The sequence below is a fragment of the Cavia porcellus genome, unplaced genomic scaffold, assembly GCF_034190915.1.
Source record: "Cavia porcellus strain 051 isolate PalLab524CR breed Dunkin Hartley unplaced genomic scaffold, mCavPor4.1 scaffold_2, whole genome shotgun sequence".
NCBI lineage: Eukaryota > Metazoa > Chordata > Mammalia > Rodentia > Caviidae > Cavia > Cavia porcellus.
In genome coordinates, this window is record NW_026947485.1 from 92670271 (window position 1) to 92696624 (window position 26354).

At 36.0% G+C, this 26354-nt stretch overlaps 1 protein-coding gene across 2 annotated transcripts in view; it reads left to right on the forward strand.

Moving 5' to 3' along the window:
• Inpp5f (inositol polyphosphate-5-phosphatase F) overlaps positions 1-26354 on the forward strand; it is a 101268-nt gene that overhangs the window by 45466 nt on the left and 29448 nt on the right. Inside the window, exons 3-10 of one of the 2 annotated variants that reach the window (XM_063244842.1) lie at positions 10366-10572; positions 11795-11931; positions 21666-21794; positions 22004-22171; positions 22289-22345; positions 23882-24080; positions 24585-24764; positions 25829-25896. In XM_063244842.1, the coding sequence (XP_063100912.1) occupies positions 10366-10572; positions 11795-11931; positions 21666-21794; positions 22004-22171; positions 22289-22345; positions 23882-24080; positions 24585-24764; positions 25829-25896 (1145 nt within the window). The remainder of the gene's footprint in view (positions 1-10365; positions 10573-11794; positions 11932-21665; positions 21795-22003; positions 22172-22288; positions 22346-23881; positions 24081-24584; positions 24765-25828; positions 25897-26354) is intronic. The other variant, XM_063244843.1, reaches the window with a different exon arrangement.

Here is a 26354-nt window from a genome sequence, read left to right on the forward strand (position 1 = left end):
AACACCTTCACACATCTAGAAATACTTGCCAAGCTTTCTGGGCATACCTAGTCTGGTCAGGTTTACACATAGAATTAACTATCCTGTAGGGTCACGTAAGGATACTTCACATGTTTGAAAAAATGAGATGAAGAAAACTTTATTTCTTTTCTCTTTTGTCCTGGTGACAGAACCAGGAACCTTGAACATGCTAGGCAAGTGCTCTACCACTGAGCTATACCCCCTGCTCAGAGATTCTGACAGCGGCAGTCTAGAGTATATGAAGAGACAATGACCAAGAATTTTGCAGAACCACTATAAATGCAAGCCACAGATTTAAAAAGTACTTTACACACCAGGGAGAATAAAAAGCAAAGCATGTGAAAGTACCTTATAGGTCAGTGGATGTTACAAAAGACATTTGAGTAGCTAATATCCACCTCTTTGAGCTAGCTTTATTGCCATGTTGATGTGATTATAAATTCTCCTATGCTGACCTTTTGATTCATAATCACACAGTGGCATGAATGTTTAAGCAACTGGGTGCTCTTGATTTCCATGGTCCAAGAGAAGTGGACCTAGGAGGGGTCTTCAGGATTCTAGTTCACAGGATTGAGCCATGCTAAGGAAGTATATCAGAATCACTAGCAATCATTTATTTTGTTCATTACATGAAACTTTATAAAGAAATTAGTATATGTCCAGGTGAGTGCTGAAAATAGAACCTACATAATACATTATGGTTATAAGTCATTTTTAATCTTTCAAGTAAAATTAAAAAGATGCCAAGAATAGTAACCATTTACTCTCCATTTCTTATTTTCCTAATATGAGAGAACTAACAAAGCAGGGTTTAGATTAGACTTAATGAATTTCCAGAGAGTAGAGGATAGTGATCAAAGAGAACTTTGGCTTTAATCTGTAATATTTAAAATTTTAAAAATGGAATTTACTCATATAAATCTTATATAATAATAAAAATAAAAATGATTGCTGGATATAGTTTGTTGGATAAATACATATCTTATGCATTTATGTATCTTATGTGTATCTGGATGCATATCCACACCTAGAATATATAGATGTAATACTTTTTAGAGATGCAGTCATAAATAGGAAGATAATTAATTTTATGTATCAGCTTGACTGAGAAGGGATGATAGTTGGTAAAATATTTCCTTACTCCCCTACCCAGTCGGTGAGTGCATTTCCAGAAAAATTAGGATTTGAATTGGCAAACTGAATGAAGAAGAGCTGCCCTTACCAGAGGCTGGGCATCATTTAGTCCATTGCAGAGAACAAAAAGATGGAAGAGACTGGGCATGATGGTGCACACCTGTAATCCCAGCACTTGGGAGGCTGAGGCAGGAGAATCATTGTTGAGACCATCCTGGGCTACAAAGTGAACTCAAAGCAAGCCTGAACTACATAGCAAGACCCTATCTCAAAAAGACAAAATAAACAAACACAAACAAACCAAGATGGAAAAGGGTGATACTTTTCTTTCTTTCTTTGAGCCGGAACAGCCTTCTTTTCTTAACCTTGGACATCACAGCTCTTACTTTTTAGGACTTTGGACTTGGACTTACACTGTGGCTCCCCTGGACTGAGTGGATTACACTACTGGCTTTTCTGACTCTCCAGCTTGAAGGTGTCAGATTGAAGGACTTCTTGATTTATGAAATCACACAAGCAATTGCCATAATAAATCTCTTCTTGTACATATAGCTATAATTATCCTATTGTTCTGTTTCTCTGGAGAACCTAATACAGAAGAAAACATTTTGTCCCTAAAATCAGATGAAAATTTTTATGTCAAAACTGCTTATCTTCTCATTGTACAGGGTGAGCAGTTGCATCTTTCCTGACTATGGTTGGTTTTAGCTTGCCATCTGGTCATGTTTTTCAGGATAATCATTTCCTAATCAGTTTTGTCTTGCTGGGAAGTTAGGTTTCTTGTCTTCTTTTTCCTGGAGAGACATGGTCACGAAATTGACTTTTGCCCTCATTGTAATATGTTTAAAGAGTTGAAAAAAATGTCTGTATGCCATTAGACCTTGCTAGGGTAAGTCACCTTTTGATCCTTAATTATCCCAATCTCAACGTGACAGATTTAACTGAATCAAAATTTTCTCCTTGTGCGTAATATGAATTAGTATAATAGTTTGCTTTGGTGCTTTTTAAGCTTTTATTATAAAATTGTGTTTGATAGATACTGGGATTGCTAAGCAGCAGTGGTACTATACTTTTATGTTTGTCATGTTTTAAAACTCAAAATCTAAAACGTATATTTGGATTATTTACCTGTATAAATCAACATGCACATTCTTGTCTTGGACTTGTCAGGTTTTTGTACTGTGAGGTGATAGTGGTGGTGGTGGTGTGTTTTGTTTCACTTAAAGCAAAAGGATTACAAGAATAGAGATTGTTATTATTTTCTGTGAGGGTTTTAATTTGTATTTCTAAAGTGATTTTGCCTGGAAATAGCTCAGTATTGAATTAATTGTTTTCCTTTTCTTTGCATTAGCATAAATTTCCTCTTCCCTCCCTCCCTCCCTCCCTCCCTTCCTTCCTGCCTTCTTTCCTCATAAGGCCTCATTGTGTAGTCAGGTTGGCTGGTATGTAATTCAGGCTGGCATTGAACTTGTGATACTCCTGCCTCAGCTTTCCAAGTGTTAGGAGTACTAGTGTATGCTGTCAGCCTTGCTCCATCAGGGTATTTACTTTGTTTGTTTTTGTGCTACTAGAGATTGAAGCCAGGAGCAATAATATTTTACACTGAGCTATATCCTTAGCTCTTACATTTTTTGTTTAGTGATAGGATCTTGCTAAATTGCCCATGATGGCCTCAGTCTAAAATTCTCCTGCCTCAGCTCCCAACGAGATGGATAGACAAGCGCTGTCATGTCTAGTCAATACGATAATTTTGATTATTCCCTTGAACACTACTCCACACAGCTACATTTTTCACAAATGTTCATGTATTTCAAGAGTTAATAGGAAGTTACAGATATGCAAGGTTATTCCTAGTAGCATTATTTATAATAGAAAACATTGGAAATAACTTAGAATTCTACACTTTTTTGAAAAGTTATGTAAATTATGGTACTTATGTACAATCAAGTATTATGCAGCTACATTTGAAAGCTTTATTATGTACTGTGATGGAAAGATTTCCAAGGTATACTTTTAGAACAAGAATGTAAGGTACAGAATATTGTGTATTTATGGTTATGTATTGAAAATGGAGAATCAAATTGTAGAATATTGTGGTGCTTTTATGCAAGAGATAGGGCATTAAGTTGAATATTTTGGTAGCTTTTAAGTAGAAATAAATTTGAAGAATAAATTCTACACAGTATTTTGTATCCTATATTTTTCTCCTAAAATTATATCTAGGACATCTTTCCAGCAGAGTGCATACAGAGAATCCTCATTCAGTTTTTAAAAAAATAGCTGCATAATATTTTATTGCATAGAAATACTATAATTTACTTTTAAAAATACTTATAGAATTTTATATCACTTCCAGTTTTATTCTATTACAAATAATGCAACCAGGAATAAGTTTGTATATATATAACTTCCCTGAAATCTTTAGGGTAAATGACCGTAACCAGAATTGTTCTAAGGGCAGAAGCATTATGGTTCTTATTGGTTTTCTCATTTTTATCAATTTACATTTCTACTGATAATGTCTGTGATAGAACTGTGGGAGACCTGCGGCGGCTGAAAAGATAAGTATGAAATATAAATGACCTTTATTTTGAGAATGCGAGGAGAGACACCCCCGATCCCCTGGGGTGCGGTGTTCCCCCCCATCTCTCCGTGGAACACGTGGAGTGGGGGCATATATGTAGCTTAGGTTGGGGGTGGTGCCTGAGGGGACCTTAGGGATGCACAAGTAGCCCATTGGCACTAGTTTGGCGCCAGAGGTAGATTCCTAGGGATGGGGAAGATAAGCCATAGGTAAATTCCTAGGGATGGGGGAGATAGGAGCTCCTTGGTTCTGCTTGAGGCTTCACCGGCTGCAGTGTCCTGTCTGGGCCAAAACTCTTTCAGTCTGCTTACTGTGCACTATAACATTTTTGTGTCTTTTCAAGGTAATGGGTACACTGTGGTATCTCAGCATAGTTTTAATGTTCATTTCACTTGTTACATATCAATTTTGCCTTCTTTCCCTATCTTTACAGCTGTTTACTTTCTCTTAAGTTGTATCTTCATATCTTCTGTTCAATTTTCTGTTATATTGTTGATTTTTTTCAATTTTTAGTTATTCCTTATGAAATAGGGTGATTAGTTCCTTGGCTGCAGCAACTAATCACCCAACCTTGCTTTTGACTTTATGGTGTATTTTTCCATATTGAAGTTTTTGGTTCTCATATAATCAAATGTATCAATGCTTTCTTTTCCAAGAAAATTTAAAGGAAAGTTGAAAGAAAAAAAATTACAAACTATGTACCATTTTTCAAAGAAGAGAGAAGTTAAGGTTGAATTACATTGATTATTGATTATAACTAGTAGAGGTCTGTTTCCTTAATTGGTTTAATGTTTATTTTTTTCTTTTTAGTCAGTATGTGAGATGAAAACAGTATGGGAGGAAACTGTAGAGTATAATATTCTAGAGCTGGCTGGGCATAGTGGTACACGCTTGTAATTCTAGCACTTGAGAGGTTGAGGCAGGAGGATCACGGCAAATTTGAGGCCACCCTGAACTGCATAGTGAAACTCTGTCTCAAAAAAACAAAACAAAAACTCAAGAAACACAAACCAAACCAAACAAACAGCAATAAAAACAAAAACAACAAAAAACTCAGGAGTTATACCAACCCAGTGCAATCTGTGTAACTACATCTGGAGATCTGGTTAGAGATAAGCTATCAAACATGATTTCTTCCTCCATGGTCATCTGTGATCTCCACATTCCCAGCTGCTAGGTAATTTCAAAGCTGATATCAAGTGTATTGATCTGTAGATTTTTCAGAATTTATCTCTAAAAATGTAAAGTTATTTTTCTTAGCATAACTATGATCTTAAATCTTTTCTTCCTTACCCTCCTTTCTTGTCTTTTTTCTTAGTGGTACTGGTGATTGAACTCAGGGCTTTCACACTAAGCTACATCTCCAGCCTTTTAAAAATTCATTTTATTTGGAGACAAAGTCTGACTAAGTTGCTAAATTGCAACTGCTCCTAGAGTGTGCCACTACTCCAGTTACTCCCATTATATCTTTTAAAAGTTGGTTGATTTCAAAATTTACTTAGTATAAATCCATATATTCAACCTCTTCAAATAATTTTGTACAATACATTTCTAGGAGGAGAACACATACAATAAAGATTATGAGCAGTGTGAATTTTGATGCCTTTGGCAAGTAGTCTCCCCAGTAGTTGAGTGGGTAGCTGTACATGCTTATTCTTGCTAAAACTGAGTATTCATACTCTTTGCCAACCCAACAGAGAAAAAGTGATTTTCCTATTTTAATTTGCATTTTTATTACTACCAAGCTTAATTATATATTTTTTGTGCTTATTGTGTATACTCCTCTGGTTTGCAGAATCATGTTTTTTTCTTTATTAGAGATCATCTTTTCTTATTGATTGATAAAGCTCTCTATATTTTATAGATACTGATTTCAGTATGGTATGTGTTTTGCAAGTAATTTCCTGTTTATTATTATTTTTTACAGTGTCATTTACCATTCAGATGTTACATTTTCATGTAATCATACTTGCCCATTTTATGACTTCTCAATTATATGTCATACTTCCTACAAGTTTATAAAAACATCCTCCATATGTCCTACTAATATTTTATTTTGCTTTGCTTCTGTATGTATCAGCTTATCTATAATTGTTGAGTGTGGTTCGAAGTAAGAAGTTTTTGCCATATAAAGAACTAATTATTTCAACACCATTTACTAACACCATCTCTCCCCACCTCCATCATCATTTATTAGGTATTTGTTTGGCTTCTCAATTCTGTTCTACTGATTCATTCATGCTTCCTATTATCAGTATCACTACTTTTATTTACCATAGTTTTTTTTTAATACATTGTGCTATCTGGGAAGCTATGTACTTTTTCAATTTCTTTGTTTTTTTAATTTTAAAGAGAATAAAACCAAGCAAAACAAAACAGAACAAAGCCAGTGTGAGTGACATAGGATTTCAAAACAATAGGAAATCAGCAGTGTTTACCATAATGCCTCCTGCTGTCTTCAAAATAGCTGTAGGTAACTTCAGAGACATAGTAAAAATCAAACAAAACAGAACAGAATAGAACCAATAAAAACAAAACAATGAATGCCATAAAGAACTTCAAAACAAGATAATAGTAAATCCAAAATGGCTACCATAATATATCTTGTTATCTTTGAAATAGCTGCCCTGCCACCGGATACAATAAAATCAAACAAAACAAAACAAGACAAAAACCAACCCAACAAAACATGAAAATGATACAGGCCTTCAAAACAAGACGATAGGGAATCAACAGTGGCCATCATCCTCAGAAGGAGATACCTCATAGATACTACACTGCATATTACCATCCTCTGAATAATCAGATCACCGACTTTGACTTGAAACACTGAACACTGCTAGCATTAAATTGTATTCCACCTCAATAGCCATCATCACAGCCTGTGTTTCTCCAAATCAGCTGTTTGCTATCAGTAGGGGTGGTAGAGTGGGTGGAGGGGTTGGCTCTTCTTGTTACCCAGCCATGCGCTGGAAGGGGCTAGCATCTGGCTCTCCTCATAGCCCACGCATGGTGCTGATACACAGGGAGAGCTTGCTTTTTGATGACTTCTTGTTCTCTTCCCCTGAAGTCTGTGAATGGTACCAACTCATGGGAAAAGTCTCCTGCCTGGCTCTCCCCACAGCCACCTGCACATGGTGCTGATTCGCAGGAAGGATATGCTTCTTGGTGACTTCTTGTTCTCTTCCCTCTCAGCCCATGAATGATGCTTATTCATGGGAAAAGTCTGGTGTCTGGCTGTTCCCCCAGTGGCTTATGCATGGAGCTGATTTGCAGGGAGGGCTTGCTTCTTGTGACTTCTTGTTCTATTCCCCTGCAGTCTTCAAATGGTGCCAACTCACAGGAAAAGGCTGGCATCTAGCTCTCCCCACAGAGGCCCACACATGGCACCGGTTCACAGGGAGGACTTGCTTCTTAAAGATGCCTGAAATTGCAGACTTGTTTTTCTGTTCCCCTGCAGTCCATTAATGGTGCTGACTCATGGGAAAAATTTGACATCTCTCAATTTCTTTATAAAATTTTTTCTGACTATTTTTATACATTCGGTCTTTCAAGTGAAATTTAAAACAGTTTTAAGTTTTTCTAAAAGTCTCATAAGAAATTTGATAGAGGGGGCTGGAGGTTTAGCTCAGCGGCATAAGCACCTGCCTCGCAAGCAGGCAGTTGTGAGTTTGATCCCCGGTACCAATAAAAAGGAAAAAGACAAGGAAAAAAAAAAAAAAAAAAAAAAAAAAGAAATTTGATAGACATTGCATTAAATATCTAGGATAACTTAAAAGTTGTGAATAATAGAAACACTGAACACACAGTGCCTTCATTTATTTAATTTCTGTGTGCTCTAAGTGAAGAAGTTGTGAAACAGTTTTTAAAAGTTTTATTCACATCTTTTTTTTTTCATTAATGAGTATTGGTTTGTTTTACCCTGTACCTCATTTTCACAAATATATTTATCTGTTTAATCTTAGTGTACACATAAAATAGTTCTGGAATTATCTGGAATTATTCTGGGAGAGCTATTTTCAGAAAAATAATTTACTAACTACAGTAAAATAGTGAATAAAGTTTTTTGGTCTTCATCTTTTCAAAATATTTTCTAAAGTTAGATTTTTTTCTTCCCTATCTCCTATAGTATGGTTGTATTTTCAGTTTGATTTGAGTTGTCCCCATATTCTGGTTGATTTTGACTGTTTATTCAGGGGGATATGTGAAGCATTACCATTGTGTTAAGAATCAGAACTATACTCAATGACCATTCATTTTGCAGGGTACACTTGGAGCTGTCATTTTCTTTAATCCTTTCTGTCTCTCAACTACTCTCCCCTTCTTTTTATTTTATTTTCCCTCATTTTATCTCATTTTCACTAACTTCTGATTTATCTCTATTTTTTTCTCTCTGTGTGTGTATCTTCTCATGTCTTCTTTCCCATATACAGAGTAGCACAATGTAGATATAGTAGGCCCCTCTTATCTGTGGAAGATATGTTCTAACACCCCTAGTAGATGCCTGAAGTTGCAGATAATACTGAACACTATATATGTGGTCATTTGCTGTTTAGTGATGTTTTGGTCAACAGTGGACCATGTACACCCTCAGTGGTCGTATAAGATTCTATCACTTAGTGACAACTGTAACTGTTTTGGATCTGGAAGTACATTCCGTGATGTTCACATAATGAAGAAATGAAATGCTTAATGGCATACTTCTCAGGATGCATTCCTTTTGTTGAGCAATATATGACTGTACTATGTTTTATTCCTGTACTACATACCTATGGTAAAATTTATATGTTTAAAAAATTTTTTTTGAGACAAGGTCTCATAATGTAGCCCACACTGGCCTCAAACTTGCAGTGATCCTTGTGCCTTAGCCCCCTGGGTGCTGGGGTTAAAGGCATGGGCCACCATGCCTGGCAAAGTTTAATTAATAATTTTAGGTATCTGTAAGAGATTAACACCAATAATGAAATAGAGCAAATATAATAATATACTTAATAAGAGTTAGGTGAATATGTTCTTTCTTTCTCTCCCCCTCCCTCAAAGTATCTTATAATTTATTCATCTTTCTTGTGATGATAGGAGATGATACAGTTGCCTAACTAAACAAAATGAAGTGAGATAAGTGATTTTGGAATTGTGACAATAATGAGTAGCTTTAGGGCAGTTTTTAAGGGTTACTTAAACCACAGACATTAAGACACTTTCAATCCAGGTGGATACTAAGTTACTAACAGGCAGGTACCATATACAGCTTGGATATGCTGAACAAAGAAGTGGTTCATGTATTGTATGGAACAGAGGGATAGTGTGAATTTCATTACACTGCTCAGAATGGCATGTAATTTAAAACTTAGTTTATTTCTGAAATTTTCCATTTAATGGTTTTGGTCCAAAGTTGACTAGAATAAATAAAATCAAAATGAAGCTACTGATAAAGGGGAATGACTATACGTATTCTTTTGTGCTTTGATTTAATAATTTATCTTAATATATTATACGGGCATTTTATTTTTCTAAATCTGCACAGACATGTTGATTAACAAAGGGGATACATCCTGAGAAACAGAATGTTAGGTGATTTCATCACTGTGAGAGCATTATGTAATGCACTTACACAAACCTTGGTGGTATAGGTCAATCACTTGACATGGCCTCTTGATTCAATCAAGAGATGCAGTAAACATGGGATTTATGAGGCTATTGGCAGTGTAACTTAGTGTAATGTTTTTTAGTAGAATTATTTTATGACTAAGAGTATATTCTCTGAAACAGTGGTAAAGGGAATAGATATGAAGCTGGAGGTGTGTGAAATAAAGCATGTTATGGGCATGTTTTACTCTTCCTATATGAAACTTATTAATGTGTATAACCAGTATGCACTAATAAAAATGATGTGAAATGGCAACAACAATAAAAGAAAAAAGTTACTTGTTACAGTTTAGGTCTTAAGTATTCCCCTAATATCTGATGTTCAGAGGTGAGGCTTTTGGAAGGTGATTGGATCATGGGGTCATGATATTTATCAGTGGATTAATTCATTGATGAATTCATAAGTAAATGTGATATTAGGGAGTGGGATCTGGTTGGAGCTGGGTCCTAGAAGTATGACCTGGAAGAGTGTGTTCTTTTCCCTAGCCTCTGCCTTCTTCATCTCTCTGTGCTTCCTGGTTGTATGTGTTGAACAGATATCCTTTGCTGTGCTCTTCTATTGTGCTGTTTCTGTCTTGGCCTTGTGATCATGGACTGAACCCTCAGAAGGCGTGAGCCAAAATAAACCTGTCCTCATTTAAGTGAGGTTTCAAGTCCCAGCAGTGGGAAAATGACTAAAATCTCTATGCATGTGCTGAATTATCACACTGTACCCTATAAATGTATATACCTAAAATAGTAGTCTTATTTAAATAAATCAAAATAGCAAATATACACAAAAAAGAACAAAGAGGGCTGGAGAAGTAGCTCAGTGGTAGACTGTTTGCCTGAATATGCATGGGATTCTGATTTAATCCATAGCACTGGAAAAAAAGAAAACCAACTGACTCAAATAAAATAATGATTGAACTATAGCACAGTATGTATATTAACTAGTGTCTTAGTTACTTTCTTCCCTTTCTCCCTTTCTTTTCTCTTAGCTCTGTTCTCTCCTCTTCCTTCCCCTCCCCTCTTCCTCTTCCTCTTCCTCTTCCTCCTCTCCTCTTCTCTCCTCCCCTCTCCTTTGCTTTTTGAGACAGGGACCCACTGTGTTGTCCAGGCTGGCCTTGAACTCCTCATGTGGCCCAGGCTGGCCTCAAACTCACAGCGATCTTCCTACCTCATCCTCCCAAATGGTGGGATTATAGGTGGGTGCCACCATTCCTGGCTTTATTTTAGTTACTTGCCCATTCTGGGACAAAAGACATGGCACCCACAAGTTAAAGGCAGAAAATTTTATTTCAGTTCACAGTCTGTAGAGTTTCAGTCCATGGCAGCTGCTAGCAAAGCAGGGCAGCATGGCAGAGGAGGAACAATCCATTGTAGGTCTGGCAGGAAGTAGCAAGCCTTCCTTTTTCTTTCCCTTTTTATCCAATTCAGGCTACTAGCCTATTGGTTGGTGCTATCCATTGCCAGAATTCTGATAAACCAATCAGTGGACTATTATCTTACTGCATACCCATGAGCCAGTCACCTCTCAAAAACCCCACCTATGAGTATGTGACGTTTTGTGGGACCTCTAGATATAAGCCATAACAACTAGTGACATAGTTATTGATCATTAAGTATTATGTGCTATACATAAGCATATGTGCTATACTTTTATACAACTGGCATCATAAGTTTGCTTACACATTTGTGAGTAACATATTGTATTGTTTTGTTATGAAATCACTAGACAACAAAAAATTTTTAGCTTCCTTTATAATCTTATGGGACCACCATCATTGACTGAAACTCATCACATGGCACGTGACTGTACAGCCATATAATATATATATATATTAATAACATACCCAGCTTAGTCACTTAATAATATATCTAGGAATTATTTCTTATCAGTTCATAGAAGATATCTAATTAATTTTTTACTCCATTCTATAGATGTACCATAGTTTATGCAACCACTCTTTTGTGTCTGGGCATTTAGATCATTTCTAGTATATACTTGTGTTTTGCAGTTATAAACTGCTGCAATGAATAGGTCTGACAGACATTTGTTATTAAGGTATATCTTCAAGATAAAATTCTAAGAGTAAACTTGCTGCTGCTAAAAGATAAGTCCATATGTTGTCAGGTATTCCTAAATTTCCCCATTTTTTTGGTACTGAAAATCAAACTCAGGACCTCGTACTTGCCAGGCAGGTGCTGTGCTGCTGAGCTGTGTCCTGGCCACTTATTGAATTCAAACCTGCATCTTGCCTGTCTGTTTACCCAATTAAATGCTGGCAGTAAAAATCTTTCTAGTACACTTTGAAAAAAAAAAGTCATATTTGATGCACACATTTTTGGGATTGTTAGGTGTTTACCTTGAACTTGCCAGGCAGTGATACTCTAAAGCTAGACATTAATACGAGTTTTGTCTTCTAGATCTTCCATGGTGGCTTATTCTAATTCGGCAGAAAGCTTTGGTGGGCAAACTCCCAGGAGACCATGAAGTCTGTAAAGTTACCAAAATTGCTGTGCTATCGCTTTCTGAAATGGAACCTCAAGATCTTGAGCTAGAGGTAAGGTAAAGTCAAGGGATAAAAATGTAATAGGAAAAATGAGGATTTTGTTCAGTAGACAAGGAATATACAGTTTTAGAGCTGGATAATACCTTTATAATAATTTAATTCTGTGGCTTTTAAACTTTATTTTTAAAAATTAATTTACTGTTCCTTTGTTTTTGAGATAGGGTCTCACTGTGTATTCTAGGCTGGCCTTGAACTCACTATGTAACCTCCTGCCTCAGCCACCTGAGTGTTGGAATTACGTGTGTGCATTACCACACTCAGCCCAAATTTTAGTAGTGGAACCATTGCTTCAAAACCTATGAAATTTAAGACACATAGAAGCGGAGCCTCTTTGAATGAGGTGATGTATTTGAGGATGGAGGCTCTTAGGGATTTGCCCACTTAAATACTTTCTACAGCATTCCCAGGGAATATTCTGGGGAAAAGGAAGGGGGAGATTTAACTTTTATTATAAATCTTCTTTACCTATATTTCTTGAAATATTTCTAAGCATGTATTACTCTTGTAATTAAAAGAAAAATTTTTCAGAAGAATGCAGTAGGCTGGATTTAGTTTCACAAGTCTATTATCTCAGCCCTGGAAGGCCGAGAGAGGAGGATCACTGAGTTCAACTGGCCCGAACTACATGGTGAGACCCTGTCTCAAAAAACAGATAGACACAAGAAATACAACTACTGCTTTAGAGCAGTGCTCTTTTTCTAGGGAGAAAAAAAAAAGACCACAAGTAGTGTGACTCAAGATGAGAATAATGAGATTGCCTTCCTAGGCCAGTGTTTTTCACTCCAATGTGCTTCTGGATCTTGACAGAATGATCTCATGAAAACATTTGTATCATGTCTGCTCTTGGTGAGGATCTGATACCTAGTGAGTGTCATTACTGCATCATGGCCTGTTTTGTTCATTATGTGATGTGCTAGGCTAGCCATGGATTATTATATTCAGAACCACCCTATATAATGTTATAATGCAATGTTACAAGTAAATGAAACCTAACCTGGGTGTGGTGCTGCATGCCTGTAAATCCTAGCATACTGAGAGGCTGAGGCAGCATCACAACTCCCAGCCTTGAGGAAATTAATTGCCAATCTTATCAAGAGAAGTTTGGGACTATTATGGGACTTGGCAGTGATGTTTCCTATGTGCTTCATGGCCACTATTCTGTAACATTTTTTAAACTGATGCCTGACTGATTAAAAATGGGAGAAAGAAAAACCTTAGAGAATAATATTGATGTGGAATTTAAAATTTTTTTTTTTACTTTAAAGATAGTAAAATACAACAGAACAAGACAGAACAAAGCCAATCAAGACAATGCAGCAAAATTGGTGCAGAACTTTAGAGCAGGATACTGGGAAAACAATAATAGTTACCATAGTATATCTTGTTATCTTCACAATAGTTCTCCATTCTGTCAGGTATAGCAAAATCAAACCAGCATTTAAAACCAATCAAAACAGAATATTGAATAAAGCAAAACAATTAATCAGAACAAAGCAAAGCAGTGAAAACAATATTGGACTTCAAAAACAAGATAGAAGGCAATCCTCCATATTTGCTATATTGCATAGAGTCATCCTCCCATCCTCTTCAGACCTTTGGCCCCAGGCCTGCGTAATCAACCAAAGAACACAATCATTTAGTCACTGTATGTGCCTTAGTTGCTATCAATTCGGGCAACCCTTGGAACCATTGGGTTGCTGGGGGGAGGAGGGGGAGGGATGGGTGGAGGGAGGGTTCATTCTTAGCCCAGGCACCAGAAGGCTCATGGGAGATGCTGGCTTTTCTCTTCCTGGCTTGTGTGGCTTGCTTTGCTTATCAGGAAGGCTGGATAGTTATGTGGAATTTTTAAACACAAGTGTGAATAGTACGAAAACTTTAAGCATTTCCTTATTCTTTATACTTTTTATCGATAGTCTAACATAAAGGTTATCTTCAAATGAAAATGAAAACAAGAGTTTCTTCCACACAAGGGTCAGTGTTTTTACATCTTTCAGGCTTTGTAAACCGTGACACCTAATCAGGATCATCGAAGATTATGATTTTTGCTGGCGTGTGGCACAGGCTTGTAATCCCAGTAGTCAAGAGGCTGAGACAGGAGGATCTCTGTGAATTCAAGGCCAGCCTGGGCTATATAGTGAGTGCAAGGCCAGTCTAAACTCACAGGGAGACCCTGTCTCACACAAAGAAATGATGCTTGCCAGGAGTAGAATGTATGCAGTGACACCTGTTAATTGAGGGTAAAAGTAATTATAGTGAAAGTATTTCCAGTTTGTTAGTGAATAGTTTAGCACATTTTCTCTCCAATGATTGATTATAATTTTAGAAATTTGCACTTGCACCTCTTGGTTTCATCTTGTTTTATGGTAAAAGAGCTTGTAACAGTGAATATTAGGAAGGGCAAAGAACAGCTAAGTTGAAAATTACAAATTTCTTACTAACGTCTAACATGCTAATTTAATTTTTGGTATGCTTATTTAAATTTTTGTATCACTCCATTTAAAAAGAACTTTTAGAAGCTTAATCAAGTTATATTTTTATAAGTTATATTTTTCTGATTATATAGTAAAATTTTTTATACAGTACATTGTAAAGAAAAATAGCACCACTTGCAACTAATTCTTTTTTTTGGTACCAGGTATCGAATTCAGAATCTTGCACTTGCCACACAGGTGCTTACACCACTAAGCTATATCCTGGGCCTTTAGAACTAATTCTTGTTAGGTTGGAGGGTATAGCTCAGTGGCACAGCACGTGCCTGGCAAACATGAGGTGCTGAGTTTTTTTCCTGATTCAAAAACAAACAAACACAGAAATAATTGTTAAGCTTCTAACTAAATATTCTACTTTAAATTATCCTGTTATTGGGATTAAGACTCCAGTAAATTTTAGTGGTCATTGCCATATGACCTGTCCCCTTGAGAGGACTAATATTATTTTCAAATTGTTCAGAATTGATTTTGCCTTACACTTTTATATATTTTTCTATTTAACCTTTATTATTTTGTTTTGTTTTTTTTTGAGACAGGATTTCACTATGTAGTTTAGGCTGATCTTTGACTCAGTTCATAGCCCAAATTGGCCTTGAACCTCCCAGCAATCCTGTTTCAGCCTCCTGAGTGCTGGGATTGTGAGTGGACATCACCATGCCTGGGTTAACTCCTATTATTTTATTTACTTGTCTTACATACACAAAGCTCTTGTTATGGTTGCTTTTTTCAGATTGGCTAAAGCCTACCCTGTCTTCTGTAATTTTGTATCAGAGTCTAATACTAATAGAATTTCTAGTTTCCTGCTTCAGTTATCTTTTTCCTTGGTATATGGCTTATTTTTTGCTATTTTAAAAAAATGTAGGGGCTGAAGATATAACTGGAGCTGGGGATATACGTTAGTGGCACAACACCTGCCTGGTAAGCTCAAGTTTGATTTCTGGTACAAAACAAACAAACAATATATATGTATTATAATATTTCATATATCATAATTTACATAGTTCACCCATTTATTTATTTTTATTTTTCCATACCAGGGATTGAACTCACAACCTTGCACTTGCCAGGCAGGCGCTTATATCACTGGCCCACTTCACCCACTTTAACTATATAAAATTCAGTAGACTTTCATATTCACAAAATCATACCATCATTACCACAATGAATATTAGAGTATTTTTTTACCCTCTAAAAGATACCTCATAATCATAGGCAATCATTCCTCATTTTCTCCTAAAGCCTACCTCCCTAAGCCTTAGGCAACCATTAACTGTCTGTTGCTATGCATTTGTTTCTTCTGGACCTCTCATATATAGAATTATCCAACATATAGCCTTTTGTAAATGATTTTTATGTAACATAGTGTTATCAAAATTTGTGCCTATTGTAGCATATATCAGTACTTTATTTCCTTTTATTCCTAAATAATACTTCATTGTATGAGTACCCCACATCTTTTTTATTTTTAATCCATCTTTAGTTGATAGAAATTTGAGTTTTTCTAAAAACTTTTTAGCTATTATGCATAATGCTTTCACAAACAATTTTGCATACAAGTTTTTAGTGGACATTGGTTTTATTCCGTTTTGGTGTGTACTTAGAATAGTAACTATTTAAATTTTGAAAAACTGCCAGACCATTTTTTTTCCAACAGTGTACCATTAAAAAAAAAATTACCTATATAAAGGTCTTTAAGGGATTTGTAGGGTTCAAATAAATGAGAACATAGATGTGTTTCTTTTGAAAAAATACCCTTTAAAGTTTTATAGGCTTATGTTCCATGCCTGCATATCTTGTTTGCTATATCTCATGGCCTTAATAGATAACCACGATACTTTCCATATTTAGTATTCTATCGAACATCTGTTTAAAATTTTATATCCAGATGGACATAGATACTAGCTTTTAAAGTAAAATTATTTTTCTTTTCTTAATCAGCAGCTCTTAATTTTGGTTATGAAATGTTAAGTTGGAAAAATAATACAGAATCTAAGAGAGTATCTAGAGTTTGTGGTGGTATTCTTTTTGAGACCATGGATATCAAAGCTGTGATAAAAGTTTAACAACAGCCAGTACAGAACTGGCTAGGGTTCTGGAAAAGAGAATATGATCCCACTGTCCTTAAGAGCTGTCTTGAGCCTAAACAAAGCGTGTTAGGACTGGAAAGGATCTCAAGAAGTAATTTTCTCTATTCCTATTTTTTGGCATGACTGACTTTAACCTTTTTGGAAAGATAATGGTCCATACTTTTTTTTCCTGAAAGTAACTATGTAGAAGATTCTAAAGTAGACATTGGAAATATTTATGTTTCCAATTAACATAAGTAAGTAGACAAGTCAGTTTTCAATTTAGAAAAAATCAGTTTTAAGAGACCGAAAAAGACTCCTAGTTAGTATGGTGCAAGATGGTGTAGTTTATTACACAGATCTATAATTTTTCTGTGAATGCTTTGGGACCATAGCTGTTTTAGAACTCAGTTTTCCTTTCTTTTTCTTTTTGTTTCGTTGCATTTCGTTTTGTTTTGAAGTCAGCTTTTGCGGGATGTTTTCAAATGTAATTTCATGTATTATTGATACCTCCAGTGAGTCTGGAGCATTACCCTACAATGTAACTTCTTAATATATTTTTCTCTTGTTCGGGTGGTATTTACTTCAGATTGAATCCAGGGGCATTTCTACTACTGATCTACATCCCATCTCTTTTTATATTCTGAGACAGGATCTCACTAAGTTACCCAGATGGGACTTGAACTTGGGATCCTCCTGCTTCACCTTCCCAAAGTTCTGAGATTATAGGCATGCATCACTACAGCAGGCTACATGAACATTTCTTAAAGAATCATATGCATATTCATACTAAATGGGATAAATGATGCGATTAGCATTCTCTTATTCATGCAAGGAATCTTTTGTCATTAAATGAGTTTTAAACGAATGAGTTTTAAAGAACTTCTAAACAATAAACTTTCAGTTTTAAGAGTTTTTTGGGTTTTAGAGTTGTGAATAAGGAATGATGTGCCTATAGGAATTCTGTCTCAAGCCCAACATTTGAGTTGTTAACAGAATATAGATGATATTGCCTGGCTTTAGAATATTTTCACACTGGATTGAACTGAAGCGTTAAGTTGTCTGTGTCTGGATATACAGCAAACAGCGGTGGGGAGAATTGGACCTTCTGTGGTAAAGAGGACTAAAAGGGCTTCATGGGAGGCGGGAGCCTGTAGCCACCTTTAGTACATGAAGACAAGTGCTCAGGTGGAATTCTTCACTTTGTGAACAGAAGCAGTAAGAGTCTTCTGTACTGAGTGGGATAATCCTGGGTAAAGAATCCCCTGCTCACTACTTCCGTTGAAAAACGCTGGCCTGGGCGAAAGATACCAGTCTGAATCAACACAGTAGCAGTGAGTGTGCAGTGGTGGGGTTGTCAGGAGAGACCTTAGAAAGGAGAAGGAAATTGATGGATTGTGACTCACAGGTTCCTTGCTTAAGTGATCTGTGAGTGGTCATTACCTGGAGTCATTACCTGGAATAGACGTGTGAAAGAAGGAGCAAGCTTTGGGAAACCGCTGTTGATCAGATTCAGAGATGCTAAGATTGAGAGAGCAGTGTGTTTTGGTGGGGTGTCACATGTGGGTCTTGAGCTTAAGGTAAACAAAATGTATAATAGATACTGTAAAAATAGAAGAGAAGGAAAGTGCTCCAAAGAATATGACTGTGTATGTTTAGGAGTGTAAGATAGATAACCATACTACTGTTTTTGTTGGATCATTGAAAAGAATGGTTTGCACTGTCATTGTTTGATTGTTCACTTTTTATGCTTTGATTTTGTAACTTGAATAACTATTTCTAAAATGACAATATGTAATTTATCAACTAGCGATTTCTTAGTGTTATTATTTTTTTTAAATTCTGTACCCTTTTTTCTGTATTGCTTTTTTCTCTAAATTAAAAAAAAAAAAAAAAAAGAAAGAGACAATGTAGGGAAATTGGCCGTGGAACTATGAGGAAGGAAAGATCAACTTGGCAAACAATCAGCAAGTCTCTCTTATGATAATTTAGTTATATAAATTATAAAACTTGGGGCTGGGGATTTAGCTCAGTGGCATAAGCGCCTGCCTTGCAAGCAGGCAGTCGTGAGTTCGATCTCTGGTACCGATAAAAAGGAAAAAGACAAAAAAAAAAATGTATATATATATATAAAACTTGTTCAGAGTTCTAAAAAAGAAAAAGAGTGAAGCTAAACTCAGTAATAGTTAAAATAAGGAGAATGAGTGACACTTCGTGGATAGGGCATGGAGAATGAGAATAAGGCTGAGATGGAACATAACAACAGAAAGAGATACCAGCAAAGGAGACCAAGAAGGAGTAGCCAGATCTGGAAGAACCCAGAGTTCAGTGTTGGGGGACCGAGGGAGACACAGCATGGAGTCATCTTTAATGCCTCACTCTGAGAGACAGGGTATGTTCATCATTTCTTTTTTTTCTTTTCTTTTTTTTTTTGTCTTTTTCATTTTTATTGGTACCGGGGATCGAACTCAGGACCGCCTGCTTGCAAGGCAGGTGCTTATGCCACTGAGCTAAATCCCCAGCCCCTTGTTCATCATTTCTTAGAGTTGGAGACCTCGTTGTCTCACTCTGTCTATGCAGTTTCTTGGGAGTTTTCACACCTTAGGACCACCTCAGTCAGAGTGAGTCCTCACAGTTCCAGTGAGGTGACACTATTTTTATATGCTCTGCTGACTCACACAGTGCATTCCAGGGCTGCAGAATGGATTTCTAAAATACTCTTGCACATGTGAACATATTGGTGGTATTAGGAAAGGGGGTTTTAGAAAGGGACGTTGGGACAAGAGACAGGAAGACTTCTTTTCAGAAGAGGTACAATCAAGTTTGCCTTGGTGACAAAAAAAGACTTCCATCCTGACAGTGAAGATGGTGTGGGTGCAAACTACACACATGTAACAAGGTTACTTTTTAGAATAAGTAGATGTTTAGGATAGTCTGATGTATTCTTAGGAGAAAACTTTTTTGGCCTGAATCCCCTTAAGGAATGACTACGTCTGACAAATCCCAATATTTTGTTTTAAATATTAAAACTGCACTTACCAACAGCTAGGTTTAGGACAGGTTTTCAGATTTTTAAAAGAAAATATTGCTGACATGACTTGATAATTGCTTATATCCTATGTAAGTTTGTAATCAACAGTTGCTAAGTTTCAAAAGCAAAGCAGCACAGAGGAGTAGAGGGAGAATGTCTTGTTGAACTATATTCCTGCTGCCCCAGTGACACTACAAGAAAAAAAAGGGGCAGTCATCTTCACAGAACTACCTGTGTACCTCATATGTGAATCTAGGGGTTCCACTGTGTTTGTACTATTAAATTCCACTCACTCAGTTACCAAATACTTATTGAGACCCGCCCCCCCCCCCCAGTTCCACTGGAAATTTGAGTCAACAGAACAAAGATCCCTCTATGATAGAGCTTACATTATAGAAGTGAGAAGCAGAGCTGGGCACAGTGGTGCATGCCTGTGATCCCAGCTCTAGAAGGCTGAGACACTATTTCAAGTTCAGGCCTAGCCTGGCCTATTTAGAAAGTTAATGAGACCTTGCCTCAAAATAGTTTAAAAAGAGCTGGGGATATAGCTCAACACAAAGGCTCTGGGTATAATCCCCAGTACTACAAGAACGTGTGTTTGTGGAATGCAGACAATACATGTGATCATGATACTACTATTCTGTGGCTGGGACAAAATACCCACATCTACAATTTTATTTATTTATTTTCAAATGTTAAAACTCTAAAGTTTATTTAATTATGTCATCAGGAAGGCAGCTAATATCCCTTAGTCTTTTGAGTCACAACTTTAAAAAGTTTTTGTTAGTATAGGTTTATAGTACATAATGATTACTTCTGTCATAGGGAGTTGGTACATGTACATGACACATCCTGATGTTTTGAATTTCCTCTTCCCCTCCTCTGTCTCCCCGCTCCCAGCATCAGTAATTAAAGGAAGAGATTTATTTTGGCTTGTGATTTTCAGCAGAGTGGAAGTTGTTGATGTTGCTGAAACAGTAGCTTAGAAGAGTGGTAAGGGGACAAAGCCACACTGGAGTGGGTTGGTGGGAGAGAGTGGGAAGTATAGTTGGAGGCAGTGAGGAGCATAAACTAATAGGGTGGCAGTATGGAAGTGTTAAAGGGAGAAAAATATCAGTGTACTTGTTAGCTGATGGGAGTGATATGCAGAAAGAGGGCACAGGCTGGGCTCAAACTTGCTGTCTTCACATTTTCTGGTATTGCACACATGATTACAACCCTGCTAGTTCCCTTGTTTTTAGTGATAGGGCTGGAGCAGTTTATAAATTGCATTTATGTTGTGAAATATATGCGAGTAGTGTTTGATAGTCATAATTTTGAAAATGCATACAATCTAAATATTCTATTGTATTCATCTGTTGATCATTATTTTATGAGACACAACAATAATAAGCATTTAATGAGTTAGTTCTTGACTTAGAAGAAAAAAAATTTAGTTCCTTATAGGAGTCTTCCACTAAAAGTGTACCAGTGAAACTAGTATGCTTAAAAAATGGAAATTGGTCTGAAAATCATTAGTAGAATTCTTGTATACCTTTCACAATATTTGCATTGCATGTTAAGCCATATAAAATTGCATATAAAACACTTGACTGCAACCAAGTCGCCTGCTCTCTGTACCCTTGTTTCTCTCACCCATATTCTCATCCTTTTCTTCACCTTCTTGGGGCCCCTGATTACTACTCTATACTCCACCAATTTCTGGGCCTGAATCCTATGTTACGATGCTGACTTCAATAGTATATATGAGAGGGAGTAGTTGAAATGTCCATATTTTAAGATTGCTAGTAGAACATACTGAAGATATCTTGACCAAAACAATGAGCATGACTGAATATTTAGAACGGATACTTGTAATGACCCTGAGATACAGGAAATATGTAGTTTACAATATTTTATTCTTCAGTTATATTAGATAAAAATTTATTAGCCAGGCACGGTGGCACACATTTGTAATCGCAGCACTTAGAAGGCTGAGGCAGGAGGATCATTGTAAGTATGTGGCCAGCCTGTGCTATCTCTTGAGTATACTTTTAATGTAAATATTTAAGCCAATAGCCTTTACTTCTACATTCATACATGAACATTTAAACATCACATAGTAAATAAAGAATCATCTTTTTTTCCCAAATAATTTAGCTCTGTAAGAAGCATCATTTTGGGATTAACAAACCAGAGAAGATAATACCATCTCCTGATGATTCCAAGTTTCTACTGAAGACATTTACGAATATTAAGTCCAATGTGTCTGCTCCAAATAAAAAAAAAGTAAGACTCTAAGTGATATGAAATTTGATTGATCTTTGATAAATCTTAAATTGAATAGTAATTTTCTACCAATGAAGTTATTTTGAAGCCATTTATTATATCAGAATACTGTCTCATCTTGTTCTTGGGATTAGTCTCACTGGAAGGCATGTATTGTCCATATATTTTACATTTAATTCCTGCAGTACTAGTAGGCTGATTTCTTATAGGTAAAGGAAAGCAAAGAAAAGGAGAAATTGGAGAGAAGATTACTTGAGGAATTGCTGAAGATGTTTATGGACTCAGAATCCTTTTACTATAGCTTGACCTATGACCTGACCAATTCGGTGCAAAGACAGAGCATTGGGGAGAGGGATGGCCGGCCCCTCTGGCAGAAGGTACCACTCCCAGCCCAGAGCAAGGCTTGCCTCTGAAACAATTGACGGCCTATTTTGTCTTTTATGGGAAAACTGAAATAATGTATTTTTAAACTTTTTTTCCTCTGCTTTTTCTAGGTTGATGATCGATTTTTTTGGAATAAATATATGATACAAGATCTTACTGAGATTGGTGTGAGTAGTTGTTTCTAAAATATTCTAAGTTACTTATAGTTGTTAAGCAGATTTTTTTTAATTATCTGAAGATAAAATTTAAAGTCCCACCATAATGATTTCCCTTATGGAAAGGAATCATTTAGCTAGAAAAAAAATCGAAATGTTATTTTAAGGCAGTTTATGGTTCCACTGCCTAGCCACCACCTTAACTTTCTAGCAGGTACCATGGAGACTAGCAGCTTAAGGCTTTGCAGCTATTCCATTGAGTTCCTGTGAAGAGTTATTTTGTTTATATGTACTGGGAATCTTGAAGCCCAGTTCCGCTGTAGTGATAAGACTTCTTTACCTTCCCTTTCCTGTTTCTCATCTGGGACTTGGACCAGACAGAGCTCTAACGTCATTTTTTTTTTTTTTTTTTTTTTTGTCTTTTTCGTTTTTATCGGTACCAGGGATCGAACTCACGACGGCCTGCTTGCAAGGCAGGCGCTTATGCCGCTGAGCTAAATCCCCAGCCCCTTAACGTCATTTTCTTACTGCCAGTGTTTGACCCAGAAGACAGACTATCGTGAGGTTTCTTGTTCGATAATGTGCTTCCTTTTTTTTTTTTTTTTTTTTTAATAATGTACTTCCTTTACGGTTACATGTTAGAGAATTATTACTGACAAAAGGCAATTTCTTTATTAGATCAACAAATTCTTATATGAAGTCCTGCTATGTACCACTTACCATTTTGAATACTAAACAAAATGCAGATAGCTGAATAGGATCACATATTACTTTTTTTTTAGCATTTCAGAAGTTTTTCTTCTTTCAGTTTCTCCCTGTTAGTGCTAGTTCATATATAAATGACTTTTACTTTACCTACTAGCATCTTCAACTAGATACCTGTCATGCTTCTGTTGAAAACATGAGTTTGTTCTTACCTGTATTTTTGATGCTCATCAGATTATGACCCCCAAAGCCCAGTGACAGAGGAGAAATTAATGTTTATACTTAATATTTGGTCTATATACATACAGTAAGGAGTTCCAATATGTTAGACAGTTTTTGTCCAAGCATTTTTACATTACCAGTTAAAACTGACAACTCACAATAAAATACTGAAAAAAGAATGAAAGGAAGAAATTAACTTTTAAGCCCTTCCCCCATAAATACTATTTGCCAGGCTGAACATTTTACATGTATTAGTAATTTAATTTTCACAGCAGCATTATGAGATGTTAGTTATTTTTGTTTCACAGAGGATGTGGTGGCACAGTGAGGGTGATTTTCTTCTTGTGAGTGAGTGGTGGAAGTTGGATTTGTACCTAGGCAATGTAGCTCCTATGCTATATTCCTTCTCAATCAGCTTTTTGAATGATCATCATAAAGAAAAGGAAAAGCTTTTTTTCCTTCCCTTCCTCCTTTACTACTCAGTAAGGAGAAAATATGGTTGAGGAGTATAAGGTTTCTGCCTCTAATGCTCTGATGCATATGTGCCAACTGTTGTTTGGGTTTCAGGAAGTGGCAGTGCTCTACAGAATATAAACAACACAATGTTCATTTTGTTTTCAGACACCAGATGTGGATTTTTGGATTATTCCCCTTATCCAAGGTTTTGTGCAGATTGAAGAGCTTGTGGTAAATTATAATGAATCATCTGATGATGAGAAAAGCAGCCCAGAGACCCCCCCCCAGGAGTCCACCTGCGTAGATGACATTCACCCACGATTTCTAGTGGCTCTTATTTCACGCCGGAGTAGGCACAGAGCAGGTAAGTAGAGGACTATAATAGCATGTAAATCAGATCCAGATAAGAATGGAAGCAGAGTGTGATAGTGCATACGTGTTGTCCCAGTGCTCAGGAGGCTGAACTACCAAAAAAAAAAAAAAAAAGGAAAAGCTATATGCCTATGACAATCTTGGAAGCACAGTTGGCTTCAAATACTGTGACTTTAAATAATGTGATATAATTAGGGACTAATTCTTGAAGATGGGAATAGGGAAAACTTACCAAAATGAGCCAGACGGGAGAGAAGAAAGTCACTTGGGATGTGCTCCTAAATACTAGTACCCTTCTCTTTTACTTCAGAGGAACTGTTTTAGATTTAGCATTTTAAAAACAATGATGCATATGGTGGATTTTGGGTAAGTTGATACTATTCTTCCTGCCTGTTGCACATAGGGTCTCTAGGACATTCCTGTAGGACATATATGATCAGGAATCATAATCTAGTCTGATAAATTTTCAAGATGTTACTGTTTTAATTTTTTACAGGAATGCGCTATAAACGAAGAGGAGTGGATAAAAATGGAAATGTTGCAAATTATGTAGAGACTGAGCAGTTAATTCATGTTCATAATCATACACTGTCCTTTATTCAAACACGAGGCTCTGTGCCTGTCTTTTGGAGCCAAGTTGGGTATCGATATAACCCAAGACCTCGACTGGACAAAAGTAAGCATGTCAATATGTCAGCCATGTGGTTTATAAATTGATAATTTTGGAGAGAATATGATTTTTAAAATTAGATAATTGATAGATTTGGGTTTGCTTTCCAGATTCTTCGTCCAGAACAGTAATACTTAGGCCTGGAAGTGGGATTTCTAATAGTAGAGGACTTGACCTGGGTTTGATCCCTATCACTGTAAAACAACAGTAACAACAAAACCCCCAATAAATCTTACTGTGAATTGTAACAGAAAGGTGTATAATAATTATAGGAGTAGAGCAAGTTATTTATGGAACATTTAAAAGTTTCATGGGCTGCGGATGTAGTTCAGTGGTAGAGCACTTGCCTAGTATATGGAAGCTCCTGGATTCAATCTCTGCTACAATGATAAAAAAAGGTTTCTCCTCCAACATTGAGTGAAACAGCGTATTTCATAATTTTTAATTGCTGTTGCTTTGGAGAGTACTTTTTGAATGTTTTAACTTTAGGAAAGGACAGATATGGCCAATATTTATAGAAGTAGAAAGTCTACTAACAAGATAGAATTTATCAAAAATTAATGAGGTAACTTTACTCAAATGTCTCTCCCTCAGAAGTTTTTTTTGAAATAATGAAGTTCTTTTCTTCCAGTGCTAATAAACTTTAGCTCTAGGATAACTAAATCATTTTGATCTAATTAGATTACAGAAGAAATTATTGTAGTATATACTTTTTTCCTGAAAACTTAATTTATATTCTTTGAGAATTGAGTAAAACATTTTTAAATATCAGTGTTTGGCAGAGATTTTTATTCTCTTGTTATAAGTCATATGAAAATTTTCTGAGTAGACTGGATATATAAATACTAAATATCATAATATCACAGTTAATGTTTTCATATATGTTTTAGTTTAGTCTCAGTGGAAAAAAATTACAGATATTTGGTGTAGCATTTTATTTTAAAATGGTGGTTAGACAATTTATATTTAGATTGTAAAATTATTTAAAAATAGGAATAAAGATAGAACAGACACGAATTTATGTCTTAAACATGGGAAGGAAAAATAGATTTTGTATCACTTCTTTGTAGGTGAAAAGGAAACTGTTGCCTATTTCTGTGCCCATTTCGAAGAACAACTGAAAATTTACAAAAAACAGGTGCGCTTATGTAAAATGTTCCTTCATATGTACAAATGACTGTGTATTTCTTTAAACTTCACAGAAATAATGTACTATTCATGATTCTATGTAATGGAGTATTTGTCATGGTGTTAAAAATGTGGAAGTTAGGAATATTCTTAATATTCTTTAAGAATAATCATTGAATGAGCTACTTTAGACTACCTTTAGATAAGAGATTAGATATCTGCTGGTTATTACAATTTACCATGTACTAATAAATGAAAGTCATCCATAAGAAACACTACTGCCTTTTGGAGTTAGCAATTTGATGTGTATCTTTGACTATCTATATGTATCTTTTTCTCTGGCTGCCTTTTATATTCATATCTTTTCATTTGGAAACACAGTCATATAAATCAAAATCAATTAAAAGCTACTAAGACAAATACAAGTTCAGTACATTAATTTTTATGTGAAATTAACATATAATAGTA